General features: G+C 50.8%; 1 protein-coding gene across 4 annotated transcripts in view; it reads left to right on the top strand.

Moving 5' to 3' along the window:
- Positions 1–13,580, top strand: part of SHANK3 (SH3 and multiple ankyrin repeat domains 3) — a 104,623-nt gene that overhangs the window by 14,951 nt on the left and 76,092 nt on the right. For all 4 annotated transcript variants that reach the window (XM_029078618.2, XM_029078620.2, XM_029078622.2 and 1 more), the window contains exon 10: positions 1,770–2,109. In XM_029078618.2, the coding sequence (XP_028934451.1) occupies positions 1,770–2,109 (340 nt within the window). The remainder of the gene's footprint in view (positions 1–1,769; positions 2,110–13,580) is intronic.

Below are 13,580 nucleotides of genomic sequence, written 5' to 3'. Positions count from 1 at the left end.
GGAGGGCAGGGAGAGACCCTGGCTGCCATCTTGTCACTTTTCAGGGTGCTTCTTCCAGTAGCTTCTTCCCACAGGATATATTCATTCATTCAATAGTATTTCTTGAGTGCTTACTATGTGCAGAGCACTGTACTAAGCACTTGGAATGTACAATTTGATGGAACCCCGGGATCCTAGAGGTCCTCCCCCTACCAAAATCTAAAAGGCTGAGACTTCTAAGGGGTCCGGGTGGGCCTGGGGACAAGTGATTATATGGGGATGAGTTTAGATGTTGGGTCGGTGAGGGTTAGGGGAGATGTGAGACATTAAAAGGATTCATGAGATTGATAGGGAAATTCTTTGAGAAGCTTAAGGTTGAGGGCTGGAGGTGACAAGAGGAATTTGGGGGTTAGAAGGGTTTGGGGATGATGAGGTTAAAACGTGTTGGGGCCACGTGGTTGGGATTTTAGTGGACAAGATAGGAAAGGCCAGAGTTGGGAAGCCAGATGAAAAGCAACATGGCCTAATGGAAAGAGCATGGACCATGGAGTCAGAGGACCCGGTTTCTAATCCCAGCTCCTCCCCTTTTCTGCTGTGTGACCTTGGGCAAAGCACTCAATTTCTCTGCACCTCAGTTACCTCATCTCTAAAACGGGGATTAAATCTTTGAGCCCCATGTGGAATGTGGACGGTTTCCAACCTGATTATCTTATACCTATCCCAGCACTTAGTGCCTGGCACATAGTAAGAGCTTAACAAATATCATAAAAATAAAAGTTCACTGGCTGCTGTTGCTGGTGCCAGGCAGACAAGGTTACCTGTTGGGGTGAAGACAGATTGTTGGGTTGGGGTAAGGAACAAAGCCCCAGGTTTCTTCTTTTCTGAGGATCCTGAGACAATGGTTCCTTAAAGCATGAAGCCCCTGTGCATGTACCCTCATGGGTAAAGGGCCTCCATTCACTTTTAGAAATTAGAACCCATTGTAAGAGAAGTGATCAGTGGTGTTATGGAGAATGAAACCGTGACCCAAGTCGTGAAGGGACGGCGAGGAACACAGGAGCAGAAGGGCAGGCAGGACAGGAGTTGAATTTAGGGATAGAGATGGGGGTGGGCAGAGGCGGGTAAGGATACTGGTTGGGGGAGTTTGTGCAGGAGGAGGGGGGTCTGGGCCAGTGGGTCTGGGGTGTTTCCCAAGCAGCAACTTTAGCAGATCTGGCCAAACTGCTCCATTTCCCACCTCCTCCCTCCCAGAACACATCCAGTGTTTCCCTGAGGCTAGCCTACCTACCTCATGGGGGTGGGGTGGGGTGGAATGGGAGCTTCCTTTCCACAGCTGCCTACTCCTCCCATGATGTTTCTATTAGCTTCTGGATCTGCTACCCAGGTCATGGGGAGGGCACCAGACACGATGACACATGGCCCCACAGCCCAGGGATCGAGGGGGACACCAGGGGTCATGGGGGCTGAAGGGTTCTTAGGCCACAGAGCTGCCCAGATCTAGAGATCACTTCTCAGAGACTGCCTGGCAGTGAGGGGCTGGAGGACATGAGCTGGGGGAAGGGGAAGCTGAGATCCATGGGGCTTTGAAGTTGTGGGACCTTTGAGGGCATGGGAGCTGAGGGATCTTGGGAGTGTTGGGGCTGGAGTGCACTGGGGATCGGGACCTGTATGGCCGGGAACCTGGGGGCCCAGGGAGTGTTTGGGGCACAGATTGGGGCTGAGGGTGGGGTTGGAGGCAGGGCCAGGAGCGGAGGAGCTGGGAGTGACGGGCATATCTGCTTGCCTTGCAGTGCCTTTCCGCGAGGTGCCAAGCTACACCCGGAGGCGCCGGCTCGTGGGCTCCAGCGGCCTCGCCTCCCCCCGCGTGCTGCAGCGCTCGGCCAGCGACAACAATCTCAAGGGCGAGAGCCACCCACCGCACTCGCCAGTGCCCTCGCTCCGCAGCCTGCCCCCCCAGCTGCTGGCCCAGATGCAGGAAGCTGCTGTGAGGGCCGGGGGAGGGGCTGGTGGCCTGGCGAGCACGGGGGTTGCCCGAGCCCCCCACAGCCGCTCACCGTCTCTGCAGCGCTTGCAGGAGGAGAAAGAGGCCGATGGGCGCACGTTCCACAGAGACAGCTGGGGCCAGAGCAGGTAGGAGCGGGGAGGCGCTGGGGGCAGAACGGGAAGGGGCTGGGGGTGGAATGGGGAGGGCCTGGGGGCAGAGGTGGAGGAGGGAGGAGACCGCAGGGCCTCACCCCAGGCTGCTGGCTGGGTATGGAAGGGAAGGATGAAGAGAGGGAGACAAGTGGAAAGTTGGGGAGAAGTAGCCACAATGTTTCTCAGTTGCCCCCAAAGTCCTGGGATAAAGGTGGGCCTGCAGGAGCCAAGAGCAGGACCCTTGCCAAGATCCCCATTTCCTGACCCTTTGTGACTGGACTGAGAGGCCAGCTCATGCTGGCCTTGGCCCCGAATAACCAGGAGACTCAGGAGACCCACTTGGGAATAGATGACATCAAGGAAGTGTTCATGTACACAGGGAGCCTCGGGTATGGGTCCTGTGGTCAGAGGTCCCGGGTCAGAGATGGAATTGGTTCCTGTAAGATCAGTGGGTCGCGGCCGCCGCCATTTGCAGAGACACGGGAGTAAGAGGGGGTGTGGAGTATTCATTCATTCATTCATTCAATAGTATTTATTGAGCGCTTACTATGTGCAGAGCACTGTACTAAGCGCTTGGGATGAACAAGTCGGCAACAGATAGAGACAGTCCCTGCCGTTTGACGGGCTTACAGTCTAATCGGGGGAGACGGACAGACAAGAACAATGGCAATAAACAGCGTCAAGGGGAAGAACATCTCGTAAAAACAATGGCAACTAAATAGAATCAAGGTGATGTACAATTCATTAACAAAATAAATAGGGTAACGAAAATATATACAGTTGAGCGGATGAGTACAGTGCTGTGGGGATGGGAAGGGAGAGGTGGAGGAGCAGAGGGAAAAGGGGAAAATGAGGGTTTAGCTGCGGAGAGGTAAAGGGGGGATGGCAGAGGGAGTAGAGGGAGAAGAGGAGCTCAGTCTGGGAACGCCTCTTGGAGGAGGTGAGTTTTAAGTAGGGTTTTGAAGAGGGAAAGAGAATCAGTTTGGCGGAGGTGAGGAGGGAGGGCGTTCCGGGACCGCGGGAGGACGTGACCCAGGGGTCGACGGCGGGATAGGCGAGACCGAGGGACGGTGAGGAGGTGGGCGGCAGAGGAGCGGAGCGTGCGGGGTGGGTGGTAGAAAGAGAGAAGGGAGGAGAGGTAGGAAGGGGCAAGGTGATGGAGAGCCTTGAAGCCTAGAGTGAGGAGTTTTTGTTTGGAGCGGAGGTCGATAGGCAACCACTGGAGTTGTTTAAGAAGGAGAGTGACATGCCCAGATCGTTTCTGCGGGAAGATGAGCCGGGCAGCAGAGTGAAGAATAGACTGGAGCGGGGCGAGAGAGGAGGAAGGGAGGTCAGAGAGAAGGCTGACACAGTAGTCTAGCCGGGATATAACGAGAGCCCGTAACAATAAGGTAGCCGTTTGGGTGGAGAGGAAAGGGCGGATCTTGGCGATATTGTAGAGGTGAAACCGGCAGGTCTTGGTAACGGATAGGATGTGTGGGGTGAACGAGAGAGACGAGTCAAGGATGACACTGAGATTGCGGGCCCGAGAGACGGGAAGGATGGTCGTGCCATCAACGGTGATAGAGAAGTCTGGGAGAGGACCGGGTTTGGGAAGGAAGATGAGGAGCTCAGTCTTGCTCATGTTGAGTTTTAGGTGGCGGGCCGACATCCAGGTGGAGACGTCCTGGAGGCAGGAGGAGATGCGAGCCTGAAGGGAGGGGGAGAGGACAGGGGCGGAGATGTAGATCTGCGTGTCATCTGCGTAGAGATGGTAGTCAAAGCCGTGAGAGCCGTGAGAGTAGACTTGGGGCCAATGGGGAGCCCTCTGAGAAGAAGGCCAATTGAGCCCTGGGAGAGAGGAGGGGTTCGTGGCAAGGAGAAGGAAGGCTCTCTGCATTTGCAGGGGGTGGAGCAAGGAGTACTTGAAATTAAGTGGAATGGCACCATTCAGTCTCAAGCCCATCTTCCGAAGCCCAAAGGACTCCAAGTCCTGCAGTCCAGGGGGGCTGAAGGGGGTCTCAGAGTCTTGGAAGCCCAAGAAGCGACAGCACCTTGGCTCTCCTGTTCCACCCCAGCCCAGCTCCAGCCCCACCCCTGATCCCATCCAAGCCCAAACTCAGGCCCAGTCCCAGTCCCAGTTGAGTCCAAGTCCAATCACAGCCCAATTGCTTTCCAGTCCCATTCCAGCTACATGCCAGTTCCATCCCTCATTAAGAACTTACTATGCACTGGGGTAAATACAAGATAATCGGGTTGCACAACACGCCCTGTCCCACACGGGGCTCACAGTCTTTGTAGCAGAGGAGAGCAGGATTGAATCCCCATTTTACAGATGAAGTAACAATCCATAGAGAAGCCAAGTGACTAGCCAAAAGTCACACAGCAGTCAAGTGGCAAAGCTGGGATTAGAACCCAGGTCCTTCTGACTCCATGGCCTGGACTCTTTCCACTAGGCCACACTGCTTCTCTATCTGCCTGAATTTAAGCCTTCCCCCCCCATTTTCCCCTGTTGCCCCTGGCAGCACCCCAGCATCTGGTTGGCTCCTCTGGCCTTTTGGCCTGCGGATCCCAGCCAGGAACAGCAGCAGCTCCCAGTCTACTGCCTCCCCAATCCCCAAGCAGAGTAGGGGGAAGAGTTTCTTGGTGGATGGGATAGCATCTGATACTGGCTTCCAGGCCCCTTGTTCCAGCCTCAAGCCTGGAAGGAGAGGTTAGGTTGAATACGACTGGACCTTTCACATAGTCTTCTCCAATGACAAAGGAGGAAACAGTCAGATAGGGCAATTTCCCCTCCAAACCAGATCACCGCATTAAAACTCTTTGTGTCATGCCTCCCCTAGTCAGCTCCTTAGATCACCCGGTCCAGGACTCTGTCTCTGGAAGGGAGCATCAGGATACTTGGAGGAACCATGGGCTGGTCATCCTCTGAGACATCCTTCTACTGTTTTGAGGATGGACCTTCTAACATTCCTAACTTCCCCCTGGACACTCCTAGTTTTTCCCTGGTATCAATCAATCGATCAAGGATATTTATTGAGCACTTACTTTGTGCAGAACAATGTACTAAGCCCTTGGGAAAGTACAATACAACAAAGCTGTTAGCCTCGTTCCCTGCCCACAAGTAGTTTACAGTTTAGAGCAGGAGACAAATATTAAACTAAATTAGGAATATGTACATAAGTGTTGCGGGGCTGAGGGTGGAGTGAATAAAGGGTATAAATCTAATTGCAAGGGTGATGCAGAAGGGAGAGGAAGTAGGGGAAATGAGAATTTTGGGAAGGCCTCTTGGAAGAGAAGTAATTTTAATAAGGCTTTGAAGTGTGATGGTCATGGATACTAAAGGGGAGGGAGTTCCAGACCAGAGGCAGGATGTGGGCAGGGGTTGGCAGAAAAATAGACAAGATTGAAGTACAGTGAGTAGTTTGGACTTAGAAGAGCAAAGTGAGCATGCTAGGTTGTAGTAGGAAATCAGTGAGGTAACATAAGAAGAGGCAAGGTGATTGAGTGCTTCAAAGCTGATGGTAAGGAGATTCTGTTGGATGTGGAGGTGGATGAGAAACCACTGGAGGTTCTTGAGGCGGGGGAAACATGGACTGAATGTTTTTGTAGAAAAATAATCCAGGCAGCAGAGTGAAGTATGGACTGGAGTGAGGAGAAACAGGAGGCAAGGACATCAGGGAGGAGGCTGATGCAGTAGTCATGGTGGAATAGGATAAGTGCTTGGATCATTGTGGTGGCAGTTTGGATGGAGAAGAAAGGACAGATTAAAGCAATGCTGTGGAGGTCAAACCGGCAGGATTTGGTGACAGTTTGAATATGTGCTGTCTACAGTGATGGGAAAATAGGGGGGAAGACAGGGTCTGGGTGGAAGATGAGGGTTTGGGGGGGAGTTTCTTGAACTTGTCAAGTTTGCGGTGTTGGCAGGACATTCAAATAGAGATGTCCTAAGGGCAGGAGTAAATAGTCTGCAGAGAAGGAGAAAGATCAAGCTTGGAGTTGTCGTTTCGGGAATCATCTGCAGAGAGATGATAGTTGAGGCCATGGGAACAAATGAGTTCTCCAAGAGAATGAGAAAATAGAAGGGGACCCAGAACTCAGCCTGGAGGAACTCCCACAGTTCCATGCCATAAATTGCTGGTAAGTGTTGAATCCCAGCCCTTTCCCCCCGATTCCTCAAAGAATGTAACTCTCCATCCTCTTCTCTACCCTTGCTGGACACACAACCACATTAGATTTGGGTCTCGTCCTTTTCCCGACTTATTTTTCCCATCCACCTGGACGTGCTTCCTTCTGCTCCCTGCTGGCACCTGGGTAAACCCTTCGGACTCCAGGTGGAGGGGATGCACGTCCCCGTGTGGAAGTGCTGGGAGTACTGTCAGACGGAGCCCAGTCGCTGCTGCGGCTTCCTCTTTCTCGGAGGCTCAGTGTCCAGGCCCTCTGGCCCCATGACCTCCATCTTGGACTAGCCTTCTAACCACAGTTCATTTATTAACAGGAGACAGCAACTTTTCCTCCACCCACAATGGGTAAATTCTCCTCAATCCCCCCAGGATTCTTGCCCAGCAGTGTCAGCTTCTGGCAGTGCCAAAAACCCATCACTGTGCTCAAGACCTTTCAATTCGCTTAAAAGAGCCATAGTCTCTGCCGTCAAGGAGCTTTACAATCTAGTGGGGGAGGCAAGCAGACACAAACTGCCAAACATACAATCTGCAAGAGAATAAGAGAACAAAACAATAGATTAGAACAAAAGCAGTGTGGCCTAGAGGAAAGAACACAAGCCTGCAAGTCGGAGAACCTGGGTTCTAATCCCTACTCTGCCAATTGCTTTCTATGTGACTTTGGGCAGCTCACTTAACTTCTCCGTGCTCCTGTTTCCTCAACTGTAAAATGGGGGGGGGGGGGGGGTCAAGTTCTGCTCTCCCTGACTTTGAGTCTCATGTGGGACAGGGCCTGTGTCCAATCTGATTAACTTAAAAGAGCTAGTGCTTAAAAGAGTGCTAGACACATAGGAAACACTTAACAAATACCATAATAATAAAAGAAAATAAGGAAATCAATAAATAGATGAACAAACCTTGGCACGAGTGCAATGGTGGTTGGAGGGGTGACAGGATGAATGTGGAAAGGTCCCCTGGAGAAGGAGCTGGCTTTCGAGAAGGCTTAGAAGCCGGGGAGGGATGTGGTTTAGTGTAACTGATGGGGAAGAGGAGTCCCCAGTAGAAGCCACGGGCCAGAGTCAGGAGAGTGAAGAAAGACATACAGTCAGTAGGCTGGATTGGGAGGAATGAAGAGTATGAGCACGAGGGGGGTGGGAAAAGGGTGCCGATATGAAGCTGATGGTCAGAAGCTTCTGTTGGACAGGAAACGATATGAGCAGCTGTCAGAGGATTTCGAGGAGGGAGGGAGGGGTTCCAAACAGCATTTTCAGCTGATCCATACAGCTGTGTGTAGGGTAGACAGAAGAGGGGAGAGGCTGGAGGGAGGGAGATCCATAAAGAGGAAGTTGTGGTACCCAGATAGGAAGTGGTTAGGGCTTGAATCAAAGCAATAGTTAACACGATAGAGAGGAAGGAATGGATCTGGGGAATATTGATTGCAGAGAGGGCCCCTACCACCAAAATGGCAACTTCTGTTTCTTGAAAGAAAAGAATGAAGGCAAGTCCTTGATCCAAAGAGATGAAAGCTGGTGCCCAGCCATGTCTGAGCCAAGCCCAGGACTGTCCTCAGTGAGCAGATTGCGCCTGGACTAATGGGACTCTGCTTGCCCCCCTAAACCTCTGGCCTAGGGATTCGCAATGTCCCATCCCTACACCCCTAACTTCACCCACTAGTAATCCATCAAGGATCCAGCACCAGGGGATCTGCGGAACTTTTCTCATATCTTCTACCACCCCTGACTTTCCTTTCTGAAGACCCTACCTTTCCTCTGATAACCCACCCCGGGGGAATCTCCTGAAATTTCTCCGACCCTCTGGAAGCTGCTCCTCCTGAATTTCCCTTGCCCGGCCCTCTGGAGGTGGAGGTGAAGGTTGGGGGTTGAATTCTGCCTGCTTCTGTAAGCCTCTGGAAGAGGAGTCATTCCTCTAGAAGTTTGGGACATTCAGTGGGGGGTTCCTGCAGCCGCAGAGGGAGGAGAAGAAAAGACTGTTCGGTGGGGCCAAGGGTGGGGCTCTGCAGAAGGAAGCCTGGCACCAGTAGGGCCGGGCACAAGCACTTGGCTGGGATGGGGACAGCAGCGCTCTGCTCCTGTTATCCTTGACATCCTCCGTAGGTCATACGTGTCCTTTGGCATGGTCTGCAGGGCATAGCCCAGACTTCTTTGGTCTCTTTTTTGCTACACTCGTACAAGTTTTGATGTGTTTGGCTTGAGTAGACGTCCTTTCTGAGGTGTGTGTACCTTGAACCAATCCTGGAGGTGGAGTTGTCTGGGCCCCAGACATGGGAGTTAGCAGCAGCTGGTAGAGGAGGAGGAGGAGTAGCGTAGTAACTATCATAGCTTTTACTGAGAGCCTTTTTGATGTTCATATAATTTATTTTGTCTGTCTCCTCCTGTAGACTATAAACTCTTTTTGAGCAGGGATGCTGTCTACCAACTCTATTATACTTTCCCAAGCACTTAGGGCAGGGCTTTGCACATAGTAAGTACTCAGTAAAAACCATTAATTGATTGATACAGATTAATGAAGTGAGATTTTCGCTACCACAATGTGATTACAATGGGACAAACAAACACATTTACAACTAGTGCAGTCAAAATAAATAATTGAGCATATATATTTACATGAATGCTAAAAGGGGTAAAAAATAAGTTCAAAAGAGTTGGAGTTGGCGGAAGGAATGATGTGGCTCAGAAGATGCTGGGAAATTAATTGGTGGAAAGCTTGTTGAAGGAGGTAGGATTTTAGGAGGGTTTTAAATGTGAGGAGAGCTGAGGTCCAACTGATGAGGGAAGGGAATTCCAAGTCAGGGAAGCTGCAAAAGTGAGGGAGTGGAGGTGGGAAAATCAAGGGTGAGGGGCGTGTAGACTCAGGAAGGATTTCAGTGGCCTTTAGGGATGAGAAGGGATGTTGTCTGGCAGATTTGAAGGGAGAGGGAGTCCCCTCTGCGAAGTCATAGGTGTGAAGGAGTTTAGAACAGCACAGTCAAATAAAGAAGAAGGGTGGAGGAATCTACTAGATAATCTTTAGCCCTTCCCTCTCAGCCCCAGACCCAGCTCCATCCCAGGCCCCAGCCCCAGACCCAGCTCCATCCCAGGCCCCAGCCCTAGCCTAGCCCCTTTCCTTAACCCCAGCTCCAGGAAGGAACCCAGGAAACCACCTGGTCCCTGGCTCTGCCTCTAGGCAGCTGATGGACTAAACCCTCTGACCCCATTAATTGCTCTTCACAGAGTCAAAATGGTTGCTTCCTGGGATTGCCTGTTTTTTGAGGTCAAGTGAATTGGTAATTTATTTTCATTATTTTCTAATGGAGAGGCCCCGAGCCTCCCAAGCCATTGGCAGGCTCTATCCCCGTTGGGGGTGAGGGTAAGAAGTCCAATACTCCACTCCACATCATATAATAATACTGGTAATAAAAATAACTGTGGCATTTGCTAAGCACTTACTATATGCCAGGCACTGTACTAAGCACTGGGGTGGATACAAGCAAATCACATTGGACACAGTCGCTGTCCCACATGGGGCTCACAGTCTCAATTTCCATTTTACAGATGACATAACTGAGACTCAGAGAAGTTAAATGACTTGTTCAAGGTCACACCGCAGACACGTGATGAGCTGGGATTAGAACCCAGGTCCTTCTGACTCCCAGGCCTGTGCTCTATCCACTAGACCACACTGCTTAATAACCGCTCCAGTGGGCTTGCGGGGACATCGCTACCTTTGAGTCTGTCTCGTGATCATCCTAAAATCTCTACTCAGTGAGGGCAGGCTCTCTTCTAACTCCTTCCTCCCTTGCAGCTCTGTCTGTGTGTCTGCTGCTGGTGCTTTCCAAAAGGACTGAGCTCTGATTCAGGATCAGAGTTTTGGCTTCTTCCCTGGTCTTTAACCCTTCCTGCCTGGGACCTACTGGGCCCCTCCTCCCTTCCTGTGAACACCCTACTTCGAGGCCTTCATACCAACGTGCATGTGAGCCCCACCGCCTCTATTTTCCTGGATTTCCATTTGCACAGTGGACTGGCGGCATTCTAGGACTTTGCTGGTGGACCCGCTTGGCCGTTGGGGCTTGCAGATGGTGCCCAGGAAACTGCTCAGGAAGCCACACTTGGGATCTGTGGGGTCACTGAGACCTGAAAAGGGGCCTCATTCCCAGATGTGAGATGGGAAGCAGGTGGCTGCCATCAGTTCTGGTAGCCCTTCCCGGGGCCAGCCTTCTTCAGCAATGGGAACATTTGCCTTTCTGCAGACCTCAGAGATTTCCCCCAGCTGACAGCTACGGTTTCTGCAAGCCACTCACCAGACCCTCAAGCCCCTTCCCCTGCAAGCCACTCAGTGAAGACTGAGCCCCGCTCAGTGAAGACACCCTGTCTTTTCAGGCCCCCCACCCTTTCCCTGCGTCCCTGCTCTGCTTAGACCTTTCAACCCTCCTTCACAAGAGAGGCCGGCCCCGGTCAGCTGTGCGCATTGGATCTTTTTTGGAAAAATGGAAACAAAAAAGATGTGAAAAGCCTTTCACCCTGCCTTCCGAGCTCTCTGTTATCAGCTTTGCCTTTTTGCCTGCCAGGCAGGGGGCCGGGAGGGCCTCCTCTTTTACCTAACATAATTCAGGAATGTTTTTTTGTTTCCTTTTATGCCCTGTGCTAGTTGCATTTCCTTTCCAACTTTTCCTTTTCTAATCTTGCTCCTACACAACTGTGCTCTTTTTTTATTCTCCTCTTTAGTATCTGCCCTAATTTCCACTTTTGCAGCTTTTCCACTCAACCTTCAGGCCTCTGTCGATTTCTGGGTCTGGCCGATATGCTGCCACCTTGTCCTTCTCTGCCTCGTCCCCCTCGGCTGGCTTTCCTCCGTGCTGGTGGAGCCTACCTCTGGGTCTGCAGGACACCTTCTTGGACTCCTTAGCTACTTGAACTTCCTCTTCACCCAAGGGCCATGACTCTGTTCATACTCACTCTCCTAAAGTTCATTTCTTTGTCTTGCTGACAACTCTCCTGCCTTCCTATGAGATCTAGTGCTCATGGGATGTCCTTGGCAGGGACAGAGAAGGAGTCAGGAAGAGGCTGTTTCAATCAATAATTCTTAATGAACCCCTGCTGGGTGCAGAGCACTGTATCGAGCACTTTGGGGGAGAACAGTAGGTGGAAGACACAATCCCTGCCCACAGGGAGTTTACAATATAGTAGAGGACACAGACACAAAAGAAATTACAGATAGGAGGGAAAAGAGAAGGAAAGATTCCCTCTTGGGTACTAAATTAAGGTTGGTCTTTGAGGACTTTCCCCATAAAGCTGCTGCCGTGTGGAAAATCCCAGGAAGCTGGGCAGGATAAAGGTTCTAGGGAGTCTGGGACTCCCCATGCACAATTGGTAGAGGAGAAAGATTTTACAAAGAGGAAAAGAGGGAACAAGGGTGACATCTCCCCCTCTAGTCTGTCAGCTCCTTGTGGGCAGAAATCATATCTACAAACTCCAGTGCATTGTAATAATAATAATAATAACACTGGTATTTGTTAGGCGCTTACTATATGCCAAGCACTGTTCTAAGCGCTGGGGTAGATACAAGGTGATCACGTTGTCCCACGTGGGGCTCACAGTCTTCATCCCCTTTTTACAGATGAGGTCCCTGAGGCACAGAGAAGTTAAGTGACTTGCCCAAGGTCACACAGCTGACAAGTGGCAGAGTCAGGATTCGAACCCATGACCTCTGACTCCCAAGCCCATGCTCTTTCCACTAAGCCACACTGCTTCTCTGAGCTTAGTATAATACGGGCTCAGTAAAGATGATTGATTGATTAATTGACAGGGAACAGGAAGAGAAGAAAGAGGGAGAAACTGACATGAGAGAAGGTGGAAGAAAAGGGGAAACAAGGGGAAAGGAAGAGAAAAAGGATGGGGGAATATGAAGAAGAGGAACTAGGAAGAGGGAAAAAGGGGTGCATGGGGAAGTAAGAGAACAGAGTGGAAAGTGGGGTAGAGGGAGGGGAATTCTCAGTTTCATACTCCTCAGGAAATGTCAGCAGTTAGCAATAACGCCTGAGTTCCTGAGCTTTTACCCACCATATTTCTGGGTAACATCCTAACATCCAGCACATTTTAATCAAAGTGGCTTTGGCAAGTTGACTGCCGAAACCCTGATCCCTCCTTCACCTTCCCCACCTGGTCATGAGACTCTCTGCCGATCTCTCGCCCACATCCTGCCTCTGATCTGGAATGCCCTCCCTCCGCTTGTCAGACAAATAATTACCCTCCCCCACTTCAAAACCTTACTGAAGGCACATCTCCTCCAAAAGCCTTCCCTAACTAAGCTCTCCTCGCCTCTTCTCCCACTCCCTTCTGCATCACCCTGACTTGGTCCATTCATTCACCTTCCCTCCCAGCCCTATAGCACATACGTATATATCTGTAATTTATGCATTATTTATTTATTTATATTGATGTCTGTCTCCCCATCTAAACCGTGAGGTCATTATAGGAAGGGACTGTGTCTGTTGTTGTATTGTCCTCTTCCAAGCACTTAGTACAGTGCTTTGTGAGAAGCAGCGTGGCTTAGTGGAAAGAGGACGGGCTTGGGAGTCAGAGGTTGTGGGTTCTAATCCCGGCTCTGCTACTTGTCAGCTATGTGACCTCGGGCAAGTCACTTAACTTCTCTGTGCCTCAGTTGCCTCATCGGTAAAATGGGGATGAAGACTGTGAGCCCCACATGGGACAACCTGATTACCTTGTATCTATATCAGCACTTAGAACAGTGTTTGGGACACGGTAAGTGCTTAACAAATACCAACATTATTATAATTGTTAAAGTAAGCGCTCAATAAACAGGATTGAATGAATGAATCGTTAGGCCCTCTGGGGACAATGCCCTTTATCTCTCCACATCTCACTTTACCCTCACACACTAATCAATCCCGTTCTCTCTGAAAACTCGAAAGACAAGGCAGGTCCCATCCCTGTTTCCCTCCATCACTCTTTTCTGAATAGCTGAGGACCTTCCAGCCCAGCATGCATCTAACGAGTACCCTCCTACTCATCTCTGTTCTTCTAATTACCTGTGGTTCTGAATGAACCAAGTCCTCCGGCTTCCTCAGTTTCCTGCCCACGGCCATGACCTCCAACTTCCTCAGTTTTCTGCCCACAACCACAACAATCAATTAACCCATCAGTGGTATTTCTTGAATGTTTACTGTGTACAGAACACTGTACTAAGTGCTTCGGAGAAAACAAGACAACAACAAACAGATACAATACAGTGGGTAGACATGATTCCTGCCCGCAAGGGGCTTACAATCTAGAGACACAGATAAATTACTGGTAAAATAAATTTCAGGGA

Source organism: Ornithorhynchus anatinus, chromosome 14 (assembly GCF_004115215.2).
Source record: "Ornithorhynchus anatinus isolate Pmale09 chromosome 14, mOrnAna1.pri.v4, whole genome shotgun sequence".
Lineage (NCBI taxonomy): Eukaryota > Metazoa > Chordata > Mammalia > Monotremata > Ornithorhynchidae > Ornithorhynchus > Ornithorhynchus anatinus.
Note: the sequence above shows the minus strand (reverse complement) of the source record. Positions and strands in the feature narration are given on the sequence as shown.